Below are 26,125 nucleotides of genomic sequence, written 5' to 3' on the forward strand. Positions count from 1 at the left end.
GTGGAGATCCTTCCCTTTCCCACAGGGAAGAACTCCCCCTGAACTTACCTTGCTCTCTGAACAGCTAATGCTTGCTATATGCCTGAGATGTGGAGACTGGTGTTTTAGATACTGCAGGCCCCTTATGGAAGAGCTGGCATTGGTTCTAGTGAGTTCTTGCACACTGGGTTTGTTAGACATCAGATTTGTTTTCTGGATTCGGAGCTTGAGGTTTGCCTCCCTCCTTTCGTCTTTCAGATAGGAGCCTGTGGCTACATCGGTGCGCTAGTGAGAAACAGCTGCTGGCTGATCCAAGCGTTCAGTCTGGCCTGCACAGTGAAAGGCTATAAAATGCGTAAGTATGAGGGGACCCTTGCGGGGAAGGAATGTGGAAAAGGGAGAGCACAGAGAAATGAGATAAAAGTCAGAATCAGTTCCACCCTGAAACGGAGGCTGTGAAGCTATACTGGCTGATGCCTGGCTTAGAACAGAAAATGCTCCCCCAACGCCCTGCCACACTGGTGCAGGACCGGTGTCTCCACGTGCTTTTCCAGGAGGATTAAAAACAATTCCCGCTGCCTCCTCAAGGCTGCTGCTGCTCCAGTTAGACCCGTCAGTCCTCTGGTGCCTCAGGCTCCCAGAACTTCTCTCTTAAAGAAGCCGAGAAGGGTTGGGGGTGACTTCAGGCATAGAAAGCCAACGGGGAAGAGTCCTGGGGTATCTGGGAGGATTTCCCCCATAGAGACAATGGGAAATGCAATTTCTGTCACCTGCCTCAAGCTCGGAATCACAGGTTGTGTCAGCTGTGTGCTTCTATGATGCTCAGAAGGTTACTTAGATATAATGTACATGTTGCCTGTGGCTTCTAACTCAGGCCGTACTCAGCAGAGGATTAAACCATTATCTGGAAATGGCCAATTAGTGTAAATGTGCTGCCACAGCTTGCTAATAGACTATCAAGCCCGTTGACCCTGGATAGGACTTTTCTGCATTAGAGCATTTCATCTACCCTTGAGCCATTGTTTGGGGGAAGTCCTTGAAGGAAGGATGTTCAGGGATTCCCTAACCTCACAGTGCTGGCAGTTCGCTGGAGCCCCCTCATGATGATATCAGACTCAAGGCATAAAATTCTGCTTGGGAAGTGCTCAGCTCATAAGTAAATCAGCCCATTTGGAATTCCACGCTTGTGCTGGTGGGATTTCCCGAGCCCGGCTCTGTAGACTTCACGCAACAGCGGTGCACGCGACGGGTGTTCATTTTCTCTTGGGTTCTCCCCTGCTTGATGCCACAGCTGAGGATGACTCCAAATGCAGGCTGCCCAGCGGGGAGGCGGGGATCATCTGGGACAGCATCTGCTTTGCCTTCCTCCTGCTTCAGAGAAGAGTCTTCATGAGTTACTACTTCCTGCACGTCGTGGCTGACATCAAAGCCTCCCAGATCCTGGCATCCAGGTGGGTTAGGCGACCTCCACCGACAACTCGCCTGAACGCGATAATGCTCACTATCTCACGTTGCTCAGAAAACCCACAAGAAAATTTAAAGTCCCTAAAGCACTTGACACTCGTCCCATTGCATCGGAACTAGAGTCCTAACAAGGGACCCGGTGACCAGCACTGACACAGAGGGGAAATGATCTAAGTGGACATGTCACAGTAGAAAACACCAGAGCAGGGGTTGGGATGTAACTCAGTAGCAGAGCACATTTGACCCTCCACATCACAAAAAGGGGAGGGGAGGGTGAAAAGGAGGAACATACGCAGATGTCCTAAAAGTATATGAACTATCTCTTAACAACGCAACTCATCAGCAAAACGTAAATTTAAAAAAAAAACAACCTGCAATTTGGCATCATTTCACTCCTCTGAAAATGCCTAAGATTGAAAATCTAAAAACTCAGTGCAAGTGAGAATGGTTAGTAAGGAAGAAATTTTTACACACTATTAGTGAGGATATGCATTAGTCCAGCCCTTATGAGAGCAGTTTGGTGGTTCCCCAGAAAGCTCAGACACTGAGCACAGGACCCAGCGCCCCTCTGCTCCTCCACCTTCTCCTGCCCCTCTCTTCTCTTCCTTTTAGTCTCTTCCACCTCTCCTGAGTTTCTTCTCTGGGACTCTTCACATTGCCACGTTCTTCTCCTTGGCCTCCATTCCTCCTCCAGCTTTTGCCCTTCTCTTAGATTTAGAAAAGGCTGTGGAGGGTACTGGCCGCCCACCGGCGCGCCACTGCGTGGAGGGGGCAGTGACTGAGCATGCACTCATTTGTCTGGAGCCGCCAGCCTTGCTCAGACAGCATAGGATCCATAATGCTCGCTTCCTGGCAAGCATTAGGTTAATTTCCCTTATGAAATTGCCATATGCTGCCTTTGAACTTGAGGCTCATACATATACACATGGGTGATTATGACACCAGTTTCTCTAGATTTCATCTCTTCCCCTTCCAGGAAGTTTATTTATATGAGTGTGACGCTAGCCTTTATCAGCTAAGTTGGAGCCACATAGAGAAAGGATATAGTAAGAACCTTCCTTAAATTCAGGGAGCCTTGTGGCATGTTCTACCTTCGTTACATAGGTGAACAGTGACCTTATTTAGCTTCAAATATTAATCCTGTAATTTATGAGTATGATTATTATTTACTGTTCAGAAATGGCAGATTTGGATAGAATTGTCTTTGGCTTTTGGGGGCTACCATGACAAAAGCATGGTATGGCAGGCAGACTCCACACACTGTAAATGTGTCCCCAGCTATTCTGGTAGCTAGAAGACAAGTATTGAGGTGTCATTGGTTTGGGTGTCTCGTGAGAGCTATAGCCAGTCCACTATGTAGAAAGAATAAGAGACTTCCTTGGCCTTATCTAAGCCATTCATAGCTTAGTCATCTTGCAAGGCTCTACTTCCCAATGGTGTCACTTGAGCATAAGGATTTCACCGTGTTCCAGATATTCAGACAATGGTGATGATGTACGAAATAATGGGGAGGCCATGAGAGTCAAGAATGTGTTAGCGGTTTCACGGCATGAGCTGGGCTGCACTTCCATCCCAAGAAATGATCTAAAGAAGGAGCAGAATAAAAGAGGAAGCCATTATGAAGTAGCAGTGAAACGAATTTCACAGTTGGGGCGACCACACGTGAGGAATTCTATTGAATGGTCACAGCATTAGGAAGGGATGGTCACGGCATTGAGAACCACTGCTCTAGGAGGTCTAGAAGCTTGAAGTACGTTACTAGAAGTGAAAGGAAAGTCAACTGATAAATGTCACGTGGCCCTCAGCTGAAGTCATGTCGTGTTTGAAAGGCAACCCATTTTCTCTCCACTGGCTGCCCAGGCTGGCTGACAGCTCGCTTACTTCTTGTTCAGTCACTCATAAAGGGTATCCAGAAGGAGTGGGTGACGTCAGCCAGGAAACTTCTATCGGCCCCAGGGAAGGGTCACCATGACCTCTGATCCGTAATGATCATTTTCAGGAAGAGATGAACAGCCACAGGAATACTGATGTGTTCTGTGCTTCCAATTTTATTTCAGAGGGGCCGAACTTTTCCAGGCTACGATTGTGAAAGCTGTAAAGGCAAGAATTGAGGAAGAGAAAAAGTCCATGGATCAGCTAAAGAGACAGTAAGCTCTCTCTTCGCTGTGATCTATGCCTCTTTCCAGTTTGTATGGGGGTAGTCAACTTGGCTCTTGGGATTTCAGACCCCTGAGAAAATATATCCATTTCTAACAACGAAGGAGACTTTGAAGGACTGGTCCACCCCTGTATTTTGAGTGCCGATGACTCTGTCAGGTCAGGCACTAACACTGCCACACTGAAGATGAGAGCAGTTTAGCAGGATGGTAGCTCCAGGATCTGGGAAGGGGACCCTCTTGGAAAACAGCAGGGAGCTGCCATAGATTCAGTGACTTTGTTCAGAGTCCTGAGCTGGTCATTTAAGTTCTCTGAAACTCCACCTGAGTCATTCAGTTAGGGCACACAGTTGTCCCTTCCGAGCTGTTATAAGGATTGATAAATGAATGAGAGAGGCTTGGCTCAGAGCCAAGTACCAGGAAGGTTCATTGCATTTCTGGATCCAGGAACTAACTACGGAGCCAGCTTCAGAGGCAACCTTTACACCAGTACAATACATGCTCGGGAGAATGAGCTCTGATAGTAGGGTCTACGGTAACTAGAACAGCACTGGTTATGACCAGCTCTTCCTGATGTGATACAACACTTTTCCTACCACCCTTGTCCCATTTGGAAATTTCTAACAATGGCTAGAACTTCTAAGGACTGGCACACACCTGCATTTTGAGTATTAGTGTTTAAACCCTAATAGCCATAGGATTGGAATCCTAGACAACTTTGTCAAGGAAGTAGAAGCCTTGTCCCACCCTTCCAGGAAAGCCCCCTGAATTGAGAAGAGCAACTGCATTCCATCGTGACCTCGGTTCTTAATTCCCTTAAAGGGTGTTTCCTTGTGTAAATTATTCCGTAGCATGGTTATGTGCACAAAGACCTAAGATGTATATGAAATTGGAATGTATATGCAGTGTGCTGAAACCATTGTTATTCCTGTAGCTCAGACTTAGAAGGAACGAACTCAGGGCCACATTTGCAATGTGTTCTCACTTTCCGTGAGACATGACTCTTCATTTGCATTTTGGTTAAGAATGCAAAGCTGGGGCAGGAGAGATCTCTACTCCAGCTTCGAATAATCCAATACCCTTCCCTGGCCTCTGTAGCCAGCAGGCATGTACATGGTGCACATACACACATGCATGGAGACAAAACACCTGTTCACATAAAATGAACAAAATAGAAAAAAAATGATGTAAAGCCTTTGGTTATAATACGCTGTGTTCAGACTGGCAATGATGCAAAATGAGAACAGGTATCAAGGGCTTCATGCTAAACCTTAGCATCATGACTATTGATTGTATTACTAACTCCAGTATCTATGAAACACGGAGTAGCATGGACTCATGTATGTGTGTGAGAGATATTTGTGGTTAATAAGCAATTATCTCATAACCCTTAAGTACTTCAAAGCTGACCACTTTGCTCCTGGATTCAGATATTTGGAGAACAATATGCGTCCACAGAGAGCTGACCGTGGCACAACTGTGCATGCGCTCTTACTGTTACTAACGCTGCCTTATTTGTAGGATGGATCGCATCAAAGCCCGGCAACAAAAGTACAAAAAGGGTAAGGAGAGGATGCTGAGCTTGACCCAGGAGTCAGGGGAAGGCCAGGACATCCAGAAACTCTCAGAAGAAGACGATGAAAGTATGTCACGTTTTCCTGTCCTCGAGTGCTTTGACATCTGATAGGAGCATGCTCTTGGTAGGGCTGTAAAATCCTGCTCATTTTCATTCTGTTAGTTGTCTCGCTGTGTTTCACTCGCCCATCGTGAGCAGATATGTTCCTTGGGGCATATTTAGTGAATGAATGATTTTGCAAGCATCTACTCTTCAACATGATACCTTTAATGAACACTGTCTGGTTTAGGTCACAGACATGTTCCTTATGAGATCGGCATGATTTTTGCTTAATTTGCTCCTTTAGGTAAAGAATAGGTTTTAGGTATGCTGCGGTTGGTTTCTGTAAATCTAACGTGGGAATGAAAAATGCATGCATATTTTATGTCACTAGTGCATATTCATAGTTCAATGAAATTTACTGAGAAACATATAATGTATTATATTTAATTATATATTTATCCAATTGCAGCACTAACAATCTGGTTATAGGAGCCTGCATGCTTTCCTGCTGAAGGGAATAGAAAAATAATGCATGGTCTCTTTCCAGTTCCTAGAATCTCTTCATTCACAACAACTATCTTCCAGTCATGCTAAATGAATCAAAAGGAAAAAGTCCTATTCCTTGTTCTTGGTTACATTTCAATGACTTATTTACCACTATGTGGTTCTTTGAAATGGGCAATAATTCTCTCGTGCTAATTTACTGAAAAAAAAATCAGTGCAAGACGCATTTTTTGCCTAAGAATACTTCTTTTTAAATGTTTCTTTACGTATGCCCTCAGATCCTAGGAAGAAAGTGAGCATGTAGCATAGAGTTACAAGCATTCAGCGTTTGCAGCAGACTGCTAGTACATGAGTCCTTTTGTAGTTAGTAAACTTCCTTTTCCTGCCCTCTGATGTGTTTTTGCAATTGAGTTTTTAAAACGTGGTTTTCAAAGCGTGTGTGCTCACTTCCTAAGAATTAATGTCTGGACATATTTCATTTTAGGAGAAGCAGACAAACAGAAAGCCAAGGGCAAAAAAAAGCAGTGGTGGCGGCCTTGGGTTGATCATGCTTCCAGTAGGTTTTCTTGATCCTCTTCCGATCTCATCAGTTCTAACCCTTATATCCTTGACCAGAATTCAGGCTCCCCATGACCTGTGTGCCCCATGCATGGTTTGATCCTTGTGACTTGATAGGGGGTCAGAGTGTAAGAACACCACAGTGCTCATGAGCCTCTATGCCCCACGGATCAATTCTTCCAGAGAAATTAGCATGTTGGCTGAAGGAAGCCAAAGTTGTGATCAAGAGAGTATCACCTCAGAAAACAAAGAACTGGGTTGTTAACTAAATCCCCAGAGTTCTGCTCCTATCCACTGTGTGGTTTAAAGCCCTTAAGGATAAATCTGTCTGGTGCCAGGACTCAAGAAAGATGACTGCTCTCCTCTAAGTGTCTGTGGCCCTCTTTGTAAGGCCCTTGGCATGGCTGTCAATGAACCTCCCTCTCTATTTTCCCAGACCTGGGATTTCCTTTGCATTTAAGAGTTTCAGAGTGTGTTTAGTCTAAAGATGGGGGATAACCTAAAATGCGCTCACTTTGTACTTTAACCTCTCCCAACCTCAAAATGGTTCTGCAATAGCCAATATCCCAAACACCCAGGCCCAGAGTGCAGACCAGCCTCAGATATGACCAACTAATAGCAAAACCAGGAAAACAGAGTCTGCTAGCTACATCAAATGCAATGCATTTCCCTCCTAATGATAAAAATGGGATGTGTGGTTTTCCATTGTAACTTGTTTAGTTAAAACAAGTTAGTCTGGCCAATGGCTCTACAATGGAATGACGAATGGCCCACTATGATCTAGTCTTTCTGGATTCCTTAGATGTGCTAGAAGAGTGAATGATTATTATTTTAAAAATAATGTGTAGTATCTTCAGCCTGTTTTGTCTTCCACTGCACAGCCACAGCTGCAACTGCTATAATCAGACGGAGAAAGTCACACATGGCTGAGAACAGCCCTGCTCGGAGGGGACCTTTAGAAAACTAAGGAAATCTCAGTTTGCCACCTGAATTATGAGAGTCACAATGACCTGCTGTGGGCTAAAATTGGCAAACTGATTTAAATGGCATGAAATTTGAAATTCGCTTAGCATCTTTGTATTTAATTAGATTTCATCCGTAATGTTGGCTTTCAACAGTACAGTTAAAAATAAGAGAGAGAGAGAGTAAGGGGGGGGGAGAGAGAGAGAGAGAGAGAGAGAGTTACAAAGAATTCCACTTAATTTTATGCCCAAGTTCAAAGACAAAGGTTCAAGTTGAGATCCAGTGTGGCTCCTCTGTGGTTCATTGGCTCATCAGTCAAGTTGACAACACGTGGAGAGCACTGAATACCTAGTCTATCAAGTCACAAGTAAACTGTGCCTACTTTTCTGTTTTTAAAGGGCCTTTGCTGGTTTAGAGTGACCTATCCAATCACATCATGTTGAATGTTTGTCCTTCAGCGGGGTAAATTCCCACTGTGGCCACTGCGGTGGTTTCTCCCCTTTGGCATCTAAATTATTTCAAAAAGAATTGGATATGGTCTTTGTTAATCATAGTACACATTGGTAATAACTCTCTGTAATGGTTAATGACCTCAGTTTTTTTTTCGATTCATTTCACCCTCATTATATCAGATTTTCCTGGTGTTCAACTCCGTGTGCCTTGTTACAACGTGTTACAGCGCACTAATGCAGAGCCGTCTGTCACACAGGGTTTGGAATCATGTCCTACGTGGTGCTAAGTAACTACTGCATAACATATTTTCTTTGCCAAATTTGAAAGGAACAAAAGGGAAAGAATGCCCTTGATGGTTTTTAGTCTTTGATGTTCCAAAACGTATCTTTAGATCTGGAAGAATGTTCTTAGAGGCCATTGACTGATCTGTTAAAATGATTGGGCTGGGTTTTCAAATAGCTTCTGAGAGATGCCGATGTCTGTTGCTGCTGCTGCTTGTTGATATCGTTGGTCAGCAGCAAAGATGGCAATGTAAGCTGTGGTGATGAATTTGCCAGTTCCAAACCTATGCACGCACACCGGGCTGCATTATTGCTGTTCAATAATACCTTCCTTCTTCCCATGGCCGTGTGTCTCTGTCGGTTCCACACCACCCTAGGCAGTACCTAACTCTGTTTTCTTGATAAATATCTGACAAGCCACGTTTCTGTGGACACAAGTGGTGAGATTCTAAAAGTTAAGTTCCTCCTAAGCAATTTACCGATGACACCAGCATCTGTGATTTGTGGCTGAGCAGAAGTCTCCAATTTGCCCTAATGTGCATGGAAGAACTTCTTAAATTATCATTAGTAGCACACACTAAAAAAGTGATTTTCCTAGCATTGCTTCAACAAAGTTTTTTTGAAGAACTAAGAGACTTAAAAGAGTATTTCATTTTTTCAGATTACCAGTTTCACTTGCTTACATAATAAATTGGTGATATTATTAATGATAAAATCAATGCTTGAGATAAAAAAATTATTTGGGCTCAACCATATGAATAAAAATGATAGAAGGTATGATTGAATACAACTTCAGCTATTGTTGATCTTAGTGCCTATAATGAGGGTAAAATGTTCCACCTTATAATGCCCTGTGTTTGTTCCAAATGACCATGTGATGTAGAGTCCACAAAACTTCCCCGCAATATCTTTCAGCTTACACGAAGGCATTACTTTAATGGTCTTCCTCACTGTCAAATGTAATGCCATGACTTTGGTTTGTTCTTGCTTATTATGACGTTATGTTGTATTGCATTGGTTCCCTCAGGCCTGGATCCAATACTCCGGGCCTGGTTTTTTTTCCTTCAAAACATGAGTAACAAATCACAGTGCTTCTGTTCAAGGATATAAGGCCCAACTCGTTCACTCTGCATCTTCTTGAACGAAGGCTCAGAGTCATCTGATGCTGTAGACAAAATTGTTCAGCTTTTGACCGTAGCTAGTGACATCCACACAATGGGTTTTAAACAAGCCAAGGTTTCCTATGACCAAATCATAGTTTAAGACATCACATCACCACCCGTGAGATGACTCCGCAGTTTGAAATCCCAGCTACAATTAGAAAACCTGAATATGCTTCCCCACATTGATGTTCTTGTAGCATCAGAAGTGAGTCTCTTCTCTCTATTTAAAAGTTTTCAAATATACAAAGATGGAATTTCCTAAATTTCTCTTAAGTCTCTAGACGTCTCTGATTTCTCTGTTCCCATTCCTGACACAGACAATATATTCTTGCAGGCCCAGTGTCAGATGAGGCAGAAGCAGGGCCATACTGTTTGTGCTCTGTCCCTGAAGGTCATTACCGTTCTCCTTGGATTTCGTGATGCTCTCAGGGAATGGCTTGTTGACCAGAAGCAGGGCAGAGCCAAACCCTATGGACCAGGGCTGCTCTTCCTCAGTCAGTCCCTTCGCTACATGTAGAAGCAGTCAGAATAGATGCTGTTGTCTTGTTTTCATTGTTGACGTTACCTACCCTTTTCCTCCTTGTGGCAATGTGTTTGTCGTTGTTGTCGTCATTTATTTTATTTTGTTTGTTTTTTAACTCTTTCGAGTGTCTTGTCTTACGTTGCCTCGTGTGTCACGTGTGGACAAGCCAGGTCTGCATAGTATAAAGTGAAGTGGAGACTGGTGGCACCCATCTCTGTCCTGTGTCACCCTGGTTGGTTTGTCTGTGACAGACCGTGCCAAATCTGCTACTTCACTTCGGCCTTTGTCTAAGGGATCAAAACTGATGAACTGAGAAGCAAAAGTTGTCAAGCATTTTGGCATCTGCACAACAAATGGACTCAGCCCAATAAAGCAATGAGGATGGAAGAAATTGCCAGGTCAATGCCAGCCTCTTAAATGGCACAGACAAGGCCTCATGCTCTGTAGACCCAGCCATGCCAGCACCATGTTGCACTAGATAAAATGGGTTCTTTCCCTCTGTTTTCTCCTGCTAACATCTCTGGCTGTGGTCCTCTCGAGGGCCATCTATGTGTCTTTAGGGAGGAAATTTCTTGAATAGCCCCCCAGGTTTTCTCATGTTTCTTTCCAGAAGTAAGCAAATATTTTGTCTCGCTTAGTGGTCAGGAGCGGAGACTATTATTTATTTGAAACGGATAGTGAAGAGGAGGAAGAAGAGGAGCTTAAGAAGGAAGATGAAGAACCGCCGCGGAAGTCAGCGTTCCAGGTAACTAGAGGGATGTGCACGGTGATACCCTTTGCTGGTTAGAAACACTGCGGTTGGTTTTTAAATTAACGAGTCTTGTTTGCAGGCTTACATGACCTCTTCCGTAGCCTGTGATACGGCTCTCAGAGTCTTCTGATGGACGTCTGGAATTGTCTAGTTCTAATTAAACTACAGCACTGTTCCCTCTCAGGAATGCCCTAACCACCACATCGTGTGAACGGTGCGGGTCAGCACGTCATCCCTGACATCCAAGCATCTTCTTGATGCCCCAAACAACAATAACCAAAAAATTTCTCTTGCAAGTAGACAACTTCCTCAGCATTGCTTTGGATTGCTTGGATGCAAGGCTTGCAGCTCCCTGCGTGAATGAGTTGACTGTGTAAATAAAATGCATGCTCCTCCTTGAAATGTTGCATTGGGTTTTGAAAATTAACTTCATTTGTATTGCTAATGATACCAGAATGATTTAAATAATAACTATAAACATCCATCCTGGTTCTGATTTTTACGGCTGAGTTCTCTCTGTTCAGAAACCTGCTGTCTCAAACACAGCTCTGACTCACCAGCCAGCACAGTGTTAGTGGGGGTTTGGGGGCGCAGCAGGGTGCAGTCCATCCTTCTTAAAGATGAGGCCTTGTCAGAGGACAGGGCATGAACTCTTTCTGCACATTTCTCTAACCTCTGAACCACAGGCTGAGACAGTTATATCCCATGTGTCGTAGTACAGATCGTATAGAAAGGTTCTCAGAAAACTTTATGATTGCCTATGATAAGGCCATACACTGCTCCCTGGACAAGCCTTCATAAATGGGCAAGCCCAAATGCCTGGTCTTCCTGATGACATTGAAGAACCAAGCGACTTGTGGCTCTTCTTCAGTGTGGTGCTGCCTCCCTGGCTCCATTGCCCCTCTGTGTGTTTGGGAACATGTTTGTGTGCATGAGTGAGGGTGCTTGCCAATACTAATGACTTAACAGCCTTACTTTTTAGCTAATGAGTTTTATGCTAACCACCACCCATCGTACAACAAAGAAGAGAATGTGAACCATCTTGACTGTGTTTATGGACTACATGCTGCGACTGAGTGTGCTCTTCTTCCTAACTTCCAAGCTCAGCACATTTTATTCCAGCTTTGGCGAGTGGCATGTTTTAACCTCAGTGTTAATTGTAGAGACAAGCTCATGTGACGTCATATATTAAATTGTTAACGTTGGTTTTTTTTTTTCCTACTAATTACTCTTGCTTTGTCCTTCTTTGTAGAGAGCTATTGGGAAGTTTGCCTCAGCCATTTTAGCCTTGCCAAAGTCTGTCATTAAACTTCCCAAAACTATTCTTCAGTATTTAATCCGAGCTGCAAAGGTATTTCATGTTCTACTGATGTGTAGTGTGTGACTCTCTGCTCCATAGAACTTTAGCAAAACATCCTCCTATCTACATTTTCTCTGTTCTATGAATCATGCAATGAAAGCATCATATGGACGTAAAACATTAAATTTTCCAAAAAGAAAAAAAAAGAGAGTTCTTAGGAGCCAGACTACTTATCATTTTCCTACTTTGAAAAGTAGACACCAGAGATTATAAAAAATAGGAAGAGAAAATGCAGATATACATGTACTTTCTCTCCTCGTAGTTTTGGGTGAGTTACATCTCATCTTAAAAGGGTGGCGTCTGGTTGCATGCCTCAGTTTATAATGAGTAAAGCATATATAATAATTCTTTCTCAGAAAGCTGGTAAGAATTTCCAAATAAGCCTATAAAAGACTCCTCTGGTTCTGTCCCCGCTCTCAGCTTCTCGTTAGTTTCCGGCTTCCGAATGTGGATACAGATGTCCTGTATCCAGCACATCTCCTTCCCCAGCTGCTGATGCCCAGAGCACAACAGTGCTTCTCAATAAAGTTTAACAGCGCCCTTGTTCATTCACTTAATACAGAAAGGATGTCAGTCAGCTGCCTATATCATACTTGCTTCATTATTAAAAACCACAAGGAAGAAATTATCCTTCTTGTATTTTGTAGCATGTTTTTCCTTCCAAACTCAGCCTGGAGGGAGCTCTAAAACTCTTGGGCCATTATGATCTGATGGTCGTTGAGTTCACGCAAACAGTTGGGATAGTGACAGAGACAATTGCACCTCGCCTTTTCCCTGCCATCTCGTTTCTATGCTGATTCTGGTCCCACTGGTCATACAGAACCTGAAATGCAGGGTGTCTCTGAAGCTCTCAGGTGAGGCTGTATTGCTGGTCTCCCTAGGGCCTCAGAGTCCAACCCTCCAACTGCCTTTCATTTACCATTCCAGAAGACCGGCTTTGATTAATAGTCACTGTTGCTGTTTCTGCAGGGACTTTACCTTTTCTGCTCTATGAATCCATGTGAGTGTCTAAATTTGTAATTTAGAAATTATTAAAGTGAAAGGTTGCAAGTTATCCACCCCTTTTGTTACTTAAAACAAAGCTAAAGATGATTAAGTGACGATAAAGGTGTAAAGGAACTCTGTATCCCAGTGTACTTAGATCAAATTATAAAATGCTATCAATTCGAGTTAAGATATCCACTCCAGGCCGGGCGGTGGTGGTGCACGCCTTTAATCCCAGCACTCGGGAGGCAGAGGCAGGCGGATCTCTGTGAGTTCAAGACCAGCCTGGTCTACAAGAGCTAGTTCCAGGACAGGCTCCAAAACCACAGAGAAACCCTGTCTCGAAAAACAAAAAAAAAAAAAAAAAAAGATATCCACTCCAATGAAATACAATGTTTAAAAAAATGTATACAGTTTTGCTTAATGACCTTCTGGTAAAAAGTGAATCTCACTCCCCTAACAATAAAGATCAACTTGGAGATAAATTCAAAAACACACACTCGTGGCGGTGACTATTAACTGAACCTTCAGACTTTTTGTGTGTCCTAACAATAAAGATCAACTTGGAGATAAATTCAAAAACACACACTCGTGGCGGTGACTATTAACTGACCCTTCAGACTTTTTGTGTGTACTTCCAAGCACTTTCTCCTTCTGGCTGATATAGTTTGGGGCCTGGCTCCCTAGAGAAGCCACCAAATTGGGTAAAAGTAAAAGATACAATGGCATAATTTGGGAGGTCAGCAAAACCCTTCCATTTGTGGACTCAGTAAGGGTCGGAACCCTTTTCTGAAATAGGAGACGGCAAAACTGGCCTTCGGGCAAGTGTTTGGAACTTTAAAATAATCACTTTTCAAAATGGCAATCTTAAGATAGCTTTGCCTGAGAATAGGCAACTCAACAGCTCACAGCGTGGTTGCTCTGTCTTGCTTCCTGTACTTGCATGCCCAGAATGTTCCTCTCGTCAACAAGACACCGATGCCATTCATCCCTAGGGGACCAATGTAGGGTTAGTAGTTCTTCTCACCAAGTCAGACATCGATGGTCCCCTCCCTGCCCTTCTTAAAGTCTGCGAATCCTGCCCTTCTCAGCCTTCCTCTCTCCCCTCCCAGCTGTTTGCTTTTTCCTTAGAACAAAGGAAGTCATACAATGCACACCTGCTATGCTCACAAATTATTACCTCTTAATTTCTGTTTAGCATCCTTTCATTTTATAAAACAATAATAGTATAATACTTTTCTTGAAGTGTTTTTTTTTTTTTGAAGCCATTCTATGCTGTTCTTAAACCTGAAGATGTATTTATTAGTTCGGTTTCTTTTAAAGCAAACTATATTATGCAAATTTGCTTTCTAATGTCCTAAACCTGAGAGACAAGTGGCTAGACTCCCAAACTGACATGCTCAGTAAGGACCCACCAGCACTTGCTTTGATCCTTTTGAGTATCATCAGTTCATGCCCTAGTTCCATAAAATACATTTAGCATACCATAGGACGTTTACCTCCCGGATTTGTTATCCAGAAATAACACCAATTTTACATTTGTGTGTGTTGCCTGTACAATTCAGATTTCTACCTCGAGGGAAAAGGGGGTGATCTTTATTGGATCCTGTGCCCTCATATTTCCATATGTGGAAAAGTTCAATCTCTGCTTTCTAGTGGCATCAGAATGCCAATTTGTTTATGTCGTGTTTTCAAATTTTTTCTGGAATATGAAAATCATCTAGGATCGAATGACAATATATGGGTTTACAGCTACCCTTATGTGCTCTTGTCTTAATCGTGACAGTGGAAAACCCAGCTTCCCTGAGACCTGGGGGTTGCATGTTTAGCATGCTGGCTTGGTTTTATGATTTCGGGAGGGCTGATTGTTTGTATCCTGTCTCGGTTTTGTTGTTTTTGCATGCTTCTGAGGATGTGGAGGGTGGGTTCTTCCGAACCATTGCTCCTTGGTGATTGGTTGTAAAATGTTGATGTGATTGTCCTCGGCTCTGGAATGCAACTGACAAAGGGTAACCCGAGGCACCAGTTTCCCTCTCTGCCCTCCTGGGCTAGCTCACTCTCACACTGATTTCCCTCTCTGCCCTCCTGGGCTAGCTCACTCTCACACTGATTTCCCTCTCTGCTCTCCTGGGGTAGCTCCCTCTCCCACTGGCATTATTTCCCCTGTAAAATCCATCAGCTTCTTCAAGTTACTCATAACCACTACTAGGAGAGTATTGACAATGTAAAACTTACTTCCGCCCGAGCAAATGAGAACATTAAAGAAGACATCTTCCTTTTTACTGAGACATTTGCGATAGGAGGAAGTCCTCTGATGGTGCCCGTCAAGACCTCCCAACTCCAGCTGGTTGTGTGCAAAGCAAAACTTCTGTCACTGAGGATCACAAATGGTGGCGGTGTTTCAGAGAAACGATGGTTTGCTTTTACCCAAGTTTATGTCATGATCATCTTTGACACCAAGCGAAGAATGTCTCCACATTTATTTATATATTATATCTTACGGTAGCAAATTAAAAGCAATAAGATGCCTTTAATCCCTACACTTGGGAGGCAGAAACAGACAGAGTTACAAAGCCAGCCAGGGCAATATAATGAGACCCTGTCTCAAACAAGCAAGAAAAAAGAATCTAGACCAACAGAAGTCAACTTAACATAAGAAGCAGGGAAAGCAATACTTGTGAGAGAAAAAAAAATCTTACATCGAAGAAGCTTGGCTTAGGTCCATTTACATTTTAAGTTACTTTTAAAAGTCAGAAATTCATTGGGCTTTCTCCTTTCAGTTTGTCTATCAAGCCTGGATCACTGATCCGAAAACAGCACTCCGACAGAGGAGGAAAGAGAAAAAGAAGTTGGCCAGAGAAGAGGAGAAAGGAAGACGCAAAGGATCCGGGGACGGTGAGTGCCAGGCAGGAAGCAGCCATATCCTCTGCCCCATGGAGGAAGTGTTACAGGGGACACCAAATGCCAAGAGGGCATTTTTAAACCAACTGAGGTGAAGATTTTGAAGGGATCATGTTGCCAAAGCATAAAGGAATACTCTCTTAATTTGGTTTCTATAAAGACCATGACCACAAACACCTGAAGAAGAAAGGATTTACTTAGGCTCCCAGTGTGTAGCTTATCACTGGGGGAAGCCAGGGCTTGAAGTCCAGGAAGGAAGCAGGAGGCAGGAGCTGCAGAGCCCATAAAGAATGTTGCCTATTACCTCGCTCCTCCTGTCTTGATCACCCTACTTTCTTACAACACCCAGGACCACCTACCAAGCTGGCATTACCCCACAGTGATCTGAACCCACAATTACACCTACACCTACAACAAATATCAATTGAAAAAATGTACCGCCGGCTCTATCCTAGACCAAGATGGTGGGGGCATTTTCTCAATTAATATTCTCTTTTCCAAAATGACACTAACTCGTGTCAAATTGGCACAAAACTAGCCTGTACACATACTATTCAGTAGTTTCCCGACATATTATTTAAGTGAAAAACAACATTTTATAAAGTAGCAGGCAATTATTTAAACCACTAACTGAACAAAGAAAACCAAAGTACTTCAACCAGTATTTTACATTTTAAATGGGTATGTATTATAGTGTTTAAGTGTAAGAGAAGGATTTTTTTAAAGTGTATTAAGAATAGTGGCTGCTTTTTAGGAGAGGAAAAATTAAATGATATGACTAAAAGGACCCTAGGTTTCTCTACTATCATTTGATTCTGTACAGAGATAATGTAATCATGAATTTCTTAGAAAATTAAGAAAGTCAAACAATCAAGATTTCTCATGCAACTAACTATAAAATTTGTTCATTTTTACCTTCTTTCTCTCAGTATCTCCTGGTGGCTATACCTGCATTTTATTGATTTGTTTGCAAAGATAAATTTAGTCTACCTTCAATATAACAAGCCAAGTGATAGCAGGAGATTCAGAATCTGGTATGTGTGCACATATATGTACACAGACACACACACACAAACACACACACATACACAAACACACACAAAATCAGCCTCCAGGAAATATGCAATCTACCCAGATGGGGCATTAGCCCTCTCCCCTTTGGCAAGTACATATTGTTCGTTCATTAACTTTTCAAAATTAATGTGCACGAAGGCAGCTTGCCCTTTCATTAGCAATGTATCATGAACAGTTCTCCAATTAACTATTCATGAAACTGCAGGGGTTTTTTTTAATGGCTATAAAAGCTTCCGTAGTATAGATATGCATAATTTATTCAATTATTTCCCCATTAATGGACAAAAGATTGCTTCCTGGTTTCACCACAACAAGCAATGCTGTAATAGGTTACCCTTTCAAAACAATTCACAGGGAGTTATCCATGATGTATATGCACCCTCACAGAGTAGATTCTCAAGAGTAAGGAGACTGGGTTAAAGGAGATGCCTCAAACACTTTAATAGCCTTTTCCCTCACAATGTTTTAGTAATTTATACTCCAATATGTCAGATAAAGGAAGGTATCTTTCTTATAGCTTCATACCAAGGCCCACATTGCTCTTTTTATTGCGTTCTCCCCCCCCCCCAGGAATAACAGATTTCTTATATTTTCACTGGAATTTAGTTTAATCCATAACTAATGGTTCTGGACATTTTTATTTTATATTGTCTATATAATTTGTACTTCAAGTTTAAGGTCCAAGTACAGCTATCATTGTCCTCTGCCATTCTGTTGGAGTATTTGTTCTTTGCTTAGTAATTAGGACCGCTTGTGTATCGGGCATAGTGCCTCCTCTGCTGTGTTAGAATCATGCTTCCCTGTTCAGTGCTCATATTTAGTTTGACTCTCTAAACAATGTGTAATCAGTCTGATACCGAAGCATGCCTAAAGTCATGTTTTTAAAGTCAATAACTCACAAAAGAAAGTCTCTGCCCCCAGTGTTAAGCAAATGTCCTGCATTTCCTACTGGTTTTTACTTACATTTTTTTTGAATTTTATATCACTCTGTATAACAGAGATATATTTTCATACAGTTAGATAGATGAGCAATGCTGCTAGCTCTATTTTTTTTAAAAAAAAAAAAAGTCTTCCTTTTGTGTTAGAAATAAGCAGGAGCCGGCCTTCGGCTCCTATTTTGGCTTAGATATGATTTGGAAGTGTATTCTGACTCGTTCTTCTATTGTCAAGCTCTGGATCTCGGTTGCATGCTTTCGCATTTAATACCATGGGGTTAGTTTTAATATTGAATGAAGCCAGCTCCTCTCACTACCTTGTTTTATTCGACGTTGTCTTTGTTATTCTCAAGTGTGTGTTCTGCCAAAGTTTTTGGATATTCTCTAGTCATAAAAACGGCACAGGGCTCTATATAATGACACGTCTTTTATCATATATAACGCAGGTCCAGTGGAATGGGACGATCGAGAGGATGGGCCAATCAAAAAGAAATCCGACGGCCCAGGTAACAGAACGGAGACAGAGATGAGCTGTGAGCATTTGAAAATGGTACTACCCCGTGGGATAAGGGGAGCTGTTGCAAAGCGGCGAATCCGGCCGTGACTCCAGACCGAGGCTGCCTCATCACAGTCCTGTCCCTTGACACCTCGTCTCTCCTGAGACGGAGAAAGACTCCTGAGAACCCATCCAGCCTCGTGGGTTGTAAAGTCCCTGGTACCTACGCCTGTGGATGAGGACGATAAATGCTGGTGCTGCGTAGAAGCTGCCAGGATAAGGGCATTGAACAAAAGCACTTAAATTTTCTTCTTCATTTTAAATAGAACTTTTAAAATTTTACATGCAGATTCTGGTAAACATTTATGATACGGGATCAACATCAGGTTAACGAATGCTTGAGTCATCTCAAATATTTGTCATTTCTTTGTGCTAAGAACACTCAGTATCCTCTCTGTTAGCTATTTTTAAATATACCATATATTATCTTAGGGCAAATGTAGAGATAAGAAGTTACATGACCAAATGTTCAACAACTAATAATGACTTCTTCTAGGAAAGTAGTTTTGAATGGGAGAAAAAAATAAGAACAAATTGTCAAAAGCATTAAGGCCTGCTGGAGCGTATTAGTGGCTTCTATGTCTTTCAGACTGCAGGGCCCAAACCTCCCTCTTATGTCTGTAAAAGCAGCTTGAGGTCTTCTCCGAATAAGTATGGGCATTACCCACCTTGGTCTAGAGTTCCCTAATGGGAAATAAGGGAAGCTGGAGCAATGGTTTGAAGGTTAGGAACTCACGTTGTGTAATCATAAGGGCTGGAGTGCAGATCCCAGCACCCACACAACAAGTCAGAAATCCTGCACGCACAGGCCTGTAACTCCACTTCCAAGGTGAGGGGTGGGGGCTGGGGGAGGATTGCTAGGGCTTGCTGACTTCCAATCTAGCCAAGAAAACATGAGCCCTAGGTTCAAGGAGAGAACTTGCCTCAGTGAAATGGCAGGAAGTTGTGCCAGAGACCACTGGGTGCCCTCTTCTGGCTCCACCCATGGGTACAAACACATATGCGCACACAAAATAGCAAATAATTAAACTAAATAAGAGGCCAGAGATGCAGAGGAAAATGGGGGCCTTGTGGAGTCTCTGTCTTGAAATCGCTCTGCTGTGGCATCAGTGAAGCTTCCCTTTATACGGCTTCGTGAGGCCGTTCATCTCTGCCTTTGCTGCTTTGCTCAGCAAAGGGGACCCCTCTGTTCTTTCTCACCTCCTAAAACCTGTAGAAGACAAAGAGATACCACAGCCCGAAAAGTCCTGAGGAGGAGGAGAAGGAGGTAGCTGCATAGGCAGGAAATGGTTCCATGGAAACATCAGAGATGGAGATTCTGGCCCCACCTGGTTCTTACAAGTGGCTCTCTGCCACCCCCTCCCCTCCTGCCCCATCAGGTATGGCCTTCACTTGGAAGCTCCATTTCTTGTCTGACCCTTAAAAAAGAGCAAAACTTTACTAGACGTAAGCTTACCATTCTTCCTAGGTCACTTAGAGCCTTTCTAGTCCTCATCATAAAGCCAAGCTCCGCTTCACACTGTGACCTTCAACTCAGAGAGGAGATTAGTGGGGAGCAAAGGCGGGCCATTGGGTACTCACTCTGAGCACAGTAGACAGAGGCCTGTGGGGCTGGCACGTGATTGGGTGACCATCAGCTTACATACGTGATTAAGATAGACAGACAGGATGATCTAGCCCTGTTTAGCTTCTCCCTCACTGCGTTTAGTAAGATGCATATAATACATGGTTTCGTTGTACCTGTGCGTAGCAAAGTGACTGCTAAAGGCAGCAGATAAACCTGTCTGTCCACCTCCCCACCCCAGTTAGAGCACCTTAGGTCTACTTGTTGGCAAATCCCAGCATAGTACAGAATTGCTAATTACCGCCTGTCTCTGAGGATCTCTAGATATAAACCTTGCCTCGACCCACTTCTCAGTCTTTCCCTTCCTTGGCCATGTACCATGGCTCTGCTCTCCGTTTCTGTGAGTATCACGAGTTTGGATTCCAAGTGTCAGCGATATCGTCTGGAGTGTGTTTTTCCACACCTGGCTTATTCAGTGTAACACGATGTCCTCTGTGGTCATCCACGTTGTTGCGAATTTTCCTTCTTTTTAAAAGCTGAGTGATGTCCCAGAGGGTGAGCTCACCAGTTGTAAAAGCTCCTCCAGTCTTTCTGAGCATTCAAAGGCCTTAAACTGCAGCCTCTCTGGAGTGCCGGGAGACATGCGTGCATGCTGTCACCATTTTGAACACCACTGGACTCTGAGCTGAGCTGCTGGATGACAGTCCTCCCGGGTCGCTAGTCACAGCTGCAGTCCAGGACAAAACTCACATTAGCCATCCCAGGGCTTCTGCTGACCACAGATGATGGAGCCCACGTACAGATTTCTGTTGTTGACATACAATCCCATCTGATTGTCTTAGGAAGATGGATCAGTAACACACGAGCACACGCAGCCTGTGGAGCAAGCTTCGCAAAAGTTAATATAGTTTGGCTGAAGTATAAGTGCACAGACAATAAACAGGTTTCACCAACAATCCCTCAGACACTTGTAGAAAAGCCTTAAAGGGCCCCACGAGACAGGCACAGGCCATCTCCATTCTTGAATTAATACTAGGTGAAATCTTTGAATTGCAATCTCTACGCTTACTAAACTTCATACAGTAAGACTTCTAGATGTGCAGGCTTCACAGCCTCAGATTCATCCAAGTGTTTACCTGCCGCGCACCGCGCCCCCGTGTCTGCGCTGTGTGCGCTATTACCCAGTTCGCGAGCTTCAGGAAAGGGGGCTGGAGGTTGAGAATACAGACGCAGAGACAGACCAACACACACACAGACCTTTTAACACTGATACCAAAGCCCCAAGAATGCCCCCTTTGTTGTAGTCAGGGGCAGATTATATAGAGATAGCCACGCCCCGGCCAAACCCACCAGAAACCACTCTCCTGCCATCAGGAACTCCTGAAGGTCTCGTGCTCAGAGCAGCTGTAGGCACTCAGATCAGGGGAAAACAAGTTGTTTACAAGAAATTCAGGATCTGGGGTCTCACTGCTCCCAACATTTACCAAAATGTTTTGAGAGGGGCGGGAATTCATTTGTACTGAGTGTATATAGGCCTTTTCTCTGTCTTCCCCTAAACAATGCAGTGTAGAGACCACTATCGTATTGGGTACCTAGTAGAAGTGATAAAGAGATGACTCAAACTATGAGAAAGGGTGTGTGGAGATTCTATACATAGAGTGTAGTTAGAGGTGCACATGTGTAAGGGACTTGACCATCCAGGGAACGTGATATTTTGAGGAGTCCTGTTAGCCCCTGAGGGTCTGTTATGGCCGACATGAAAGATCCTGCCTCAGTCTGGCTTAGTTCTGCCATTGCATGTATAGAGACTACACCGGTGCTTCGGCCTCAGTCCCCCTCGTTCTCTAAGCATAAGGAGTCCAGTACACATGAGAGGCATCCTGCAAAATCCAGGACTGGGTGTGATCTACCCCACAGAGTCACAACACAGCCCTTGGTAGTGTGGTAGTGTTCCAGACCCTTTAACCTGTGTTGTGCTTCTTCTGCCTAGATAATATCATCAAGAGAATATTTAATATTCTGAAGTTTACCTGGGTCCTATTCCTGGCCACGGTGGATAGTTTCACCACTTGGCTCAACTCCATCTCAAGAGAACACATCGATATATCCACAGTTCTGAGGATTGAAAGGTGCATGCTGACCCGAGAGATTAAGAAGGTAATTCCTTTTACTCCTTGCTACTTTCAAGGAGCCGCCAAGTCCCCATGGGCCGTACATCCCAGCCCCAAATGCATGAGGCAAGAGAAGTTTCAAGTTTCCAGTTTTGGTTTTGGATGTGGAAATATTTTCACTTACATAATGAAACACCTTGGGGGAGGGAACACAAACATGAGCATGAAGTTTTACTTTGATTTCATCATCTACATGGCCTGACAGTAACTTCCTAGACCATTTCAAGTGCTCTTGGGTTTTACCGGCAACTGTTCAGGAGTGCGTGTGTAGAATTTCCCACCCGCTGGCATCATGTCAGCATTCACGGGAGTTCAGACATGGGAGCATTTGGATTCCAGATAGTCAGCCTGTGTCCTGGTTAGTGGTTTTGTTGTTCTTGCTGTCTGTTAGGTTCTGTTCCCCCACCCCCAAACTTGGCATAAGCTAGAGCCATTTGAGAAGAGGAACCTCAGGTGAGAAAACGCCTCCATCAGAATTCCAGTAGGCAAGTCAGTGCGGCATCTTCTTGATTAATGACTGATGTGGGAGGGCCACAGCACAGCACCCGGAGGGTGGCACCACTTCAGCGTAGATGATTCTAGGTGGTATAAGAAGGAAGGCTGGAGAAACCGTGGCGAGCAAACCAGTAAGGAGCGCTCCTCCACGGTCTCTGCTTCAATTGCTGCCTCCAGGTTCCAGTCTCGAGCCCCTGCTTGGCTTCCCTTAGTGATGGATTATAAACTGTAAGATTAAATAAATTCTTTCCACCCAGTTGCTTTTGGACACGGTGTTAGTCACAGCAATAGAAACCTAACTAGACAACCTTATCTAAAATTCTAAAATAAAATCCCATCTTTCTGGTCAGCTGTTACATAATCATTTTGTTCTGTGTGCATTGAGGTCTAGCCCAAGCTCATAAACAACACACACACGTACACATGCATATGCACTCACACACACATGCAAACACACACACTCACGCATAAGCACACACTCAACAGGAGCCCTTATAAAACCCCCAGTTTATTCATTTTCTCTCTTCTATGAGAGTTAATAGGTTTTGCTGTGTCCCATAAAGGATTATAACTTTTATCTGGGAATTTATATCTGAAACCCCCAGAAAAAAAAATCTAGAATATAAAGAGGGCTAACAAAATACACAAGTTACATATGATTTATAGATTGTACTTAAAGGTAAGTATGTTTATACATATAATTTTGTCAATTATACCTCAACGGGGTTGGGAACATTTTTAAAAATATACCAAAATAAAATAAAAATAATAATGAAAATAAATTACCGAGCTTAAATTAATCTAATTGAAAACAGATTTGGTAATTTTCTCTACTAAGCTTGAGCCAATTTCTAGAAAGGTGACTATTTTGAGATAGTAAGAATTATACTAGCATATTACCTACCTTACATTTTGTTACTGCAAACTCTCTGGCCAAAGCAATTTCGGGATGCAAGGAGGTTTGTCTTACAGCTTGAAGGGACACAGTATATGGTGGTAATGGTCTGGAAGGCTTGGCAATGGGAGAGTTAGGCAAAGCCACATTGTATCCGCAGACAGGAAACAGGGAGAGAGAAATGTGACTACTCAGCTGGTCTCTTGGGGAAGGATACTGTTGCTGTGATGAACACCAGACCAAAGCAACATGGAGAGGAAAGGGCTTATCTGGCTTCTGCTTCCACAGCACTCCTCATCATCCAAAGAAGTCAGGGCAGGAACCCAAGCAGGGCAGGAACCTGGAGGCAGGAGCTGATGCAGAGGCTGTGGACGGGTGCTGCTCAGCTTACTGACATACTCAACCTATGTCCTGCTCTGCCTGCTTTCGTCTAGAACCCAGGACCATCAGCCCTATCACTAATGACCGTAAAAGACCTGACATTAATCCCTAAGTTATCTGCATCTCATCAGTCCTTACTGTAGGTGTGCACGCGGGCTGAGAGTCGTCAGTATTGAAAACTGTTGGCACTGTCCAAACAAAGTGCTTTCGTAAGAACCACTGTGATGTCCCCTTTTCCACAGGGCAACGTTCCAACGCGGGAAAGCATCCACATGTACTACCAAAACCACATCATGAACCTTTCCAGAGAGTCAGGACTGGACACAATTGACGAGCACCCTGGAGCTGGTTCCAGGACCCAGGCAGCTCACAGGATGGATAGCTTAGATTCCCATGACAGTATCTCCAGGTATTTCACTTTCTTAACAGTCGGTTGTTTCTGTGAATGAGGTAGATGCCAGCAAACGTGAGAAGTGATTGCATGAAGTGAAAGCTAAGCAAACACATGGGTGGTATCCTAGGCCCTGCGGATCCATACAGCAATGTTGTATGCTGCTCTAGGCGGACTGGGTAAAAGCAGACACCAGCAGTGAACAGTTTGAAGCATGCATCTACCTCCCTGGCACAGTCTAGGGGTTTATAAGATCCAGGCAAATAAGAATGGCTCATCACATTTGGGTTTTACTCCTTACTATTTGTGTCAGGGCTACGCCATTACTTCCTTCCACAAGCTGTCTTTTGTTCTAGCATTTTCTACCTTCTGTTGATATCACTGACCTTTTTTTTTTTCAGAATTGTTACTTTCAAGTTTAGAATGGAAATTTCAGAAACAATTCCCCCTCGTCTCTAGGTTTCAGGTCTTCCGTGCACTGTTTGCACGGGAACAGCAGGAGCCTCGATGCCAAGGGTGGTGGAACACTGGGCACATACTGTAGCCAGCCTTGATTCATCCCTTAGAATTGCATAAAATGTTGTGTGTCTTTATTATCCATACTTTGCCAAGAAAAAATTCAATTACAATGTGGCTTAAAAGTGTGGTCTAGGCCTGTAAGAGCAGACCCAGGATCCAAAATCACCATGCTCTATTCAGAACCCAGGTTTTGGACCTCTTGCTGTCTCTCCCTTCTTCCCCGGCAAGTGTACTGTCCACCCAGAAAGGCTTCAGGAGCCTCTGCAGCAGAGTGTTCTAGATCACTGCTGTCCATCGTATAAGGCTGGCTAGTCCCAAGTCACTGCCTTAGGAGGAAAACCGACAATACCCAGGGGGACCATCTGACTGGGTGAACTGTGCTATGCAACTGTCTTACAGGCAAAGAACTATATCTCTGAAGATAGCTGTGTATTCTATCATCTAACAGCTAAAATAATCCCATTCTAGGCCAGGACCTGAGCTCAATTCTAGAACAAACAGACATAAAAGTCATCCCTGAGTACTGTCGTCTGAAAAGGCTCTGTAACACAGTTCTTGCCTCTTCTGCCCCCTGAGGAAGCATAGCAGATCTTCTAGGTGGTCCCAGACGCACCCATGGGCACAGTGGCTACCAACCATAGTTTTCCTTCATAGATACTGACTACATGTCATTCTGGATAAAAGAGAGTAGAAAGGGTATCACTTTACCGATAGCAAACTCAAAAATAGAAATTAAATATCAAAGGGACCGAGGATGCAGCTCAGTTGGCCATTTACATATCAAGCCCATCCTAGGCCCAGGGCTTAATCACTGGTACCGGAGATTAAAACAAACAAACAAACAAACAAGCAAGCAAAAGTCCTGAAATTCAGAATTGTACTCATTGAAGAGAAGTGATTAGAGAATTTCTTACTTTGAATATAGCTTCTTATCTGTTGCTGAATTATTGTCTTTGAGTTGGCCAATTAAAGAAAACTCAAATACAGCAAGTCACCATATTTGCCTTTGACACAGACAGATCCAAATCTACAAGTATGGAAAAAGAATTTGTTTTTATTTACACACACACTCACACACACACACACACAGACACACACACACACATTATATATGCATATGCAAATATGTAAAAACTCAAGTTTTAAAATAGATTGCTTACTTTAACTATGTACATATGGATGCATTTGCCTATATTGATTTTGTGTAGGTAAAGCTGTTCGTGGATGTAGTCCTTCATCTCTTTCCAAACAGATACTCCTTTAAGGTCTTCAGGAATAATAAAAAGATTCTATTTTCCTTAAGATGGGAATACTCCAGTTATTTTTAAGCTGTAATGTCACAAATATTTAGCTAATGTGATTTTCATGAAAAGAGGAACTATTTGGGCGAGAGTCCTCTTAGGGCTTCAAGGTCAACCATTCATTTCCTAATTGAAATGGGGCTTCAGATGCCTTTTAATTCCAGAATACAATAATTGTTAGAGGA

The 26,125-nt window shown here is 43.3% G+C and overlaps 1 protein-coding gene across 5 annotated transcripts in view; it reads left to right on the forward strand.

The window, feature by feature from the left end:
* Positions 1–26,125, forward strand: part of Piezo2 (piezo type mechanosensitive ion channel component 2) — a 340,070-nt gene that overhangs the window by 283,021 nt on the left and 30,924 nt on the right. For 4 of the 5 annotated variants that reach the window (XR_007594600.1, XM_050157961.1, XM_050157964.1 and 1 more), the window contains 10 exons: positions 238–334; positions 1,271–1,430; positions 3,501–3,590; positions 5,121–5,242; positions 6,206–6,277; positions 10,301–10,407; positions 15,538–15,652; positions 18,114–18,173; positions 21,778–21,944; positions 23,972–24,138. Coding sequence is in view for 4 of the 5 variants with exons in the window: in XM_050157961.1 (XP_050013918.1) it covers positions 238–334; positions 1,271–1,430; positions 3,501–3,590; positions 5,121–5,242; positions 6,206–6,277; positions 10,301–10,407; positions 15,538–15,652; positions 18,114–18,173; positions 21,778–21,944; positions 23,972–24,138 (1,157 nt within the window). In the remaining variant the exon portion in view is untranslated. The remainder of the gene's footprint in view (positions 1–237; positions 335–1,270; positions 1,431–3,500; positions 3,591–5,120; positions 5,243–6,205; positions 6,278–10,300; positions 10,408–15,537; positions 15,653–18,113; positions 18,174–21,777; positions 21,945–23,971; positions 24,139–26,125) is intronic. The other variant, XM_050157963.1, reaches the window with a different exon arrangement.

The sequence above is a fragment of the Alexandromys fortis genome, unplaced genomic scaffold (genome assembly GCF_014885135.2).
Source record: "Alexandromys fortis isolate MF-2015 unplaced genomic scaffold, M_Fortis_MF-2015_v1.1 scaffold_94, whole genome shotgun sequence".
In the NCBI taxonomy this organism is placed as follows: Eukaryota; Metazoa; Chordata; class Mammalia; order Rodentia; family Cricetidae; genus Alexandromys; species Alexandromys fortis.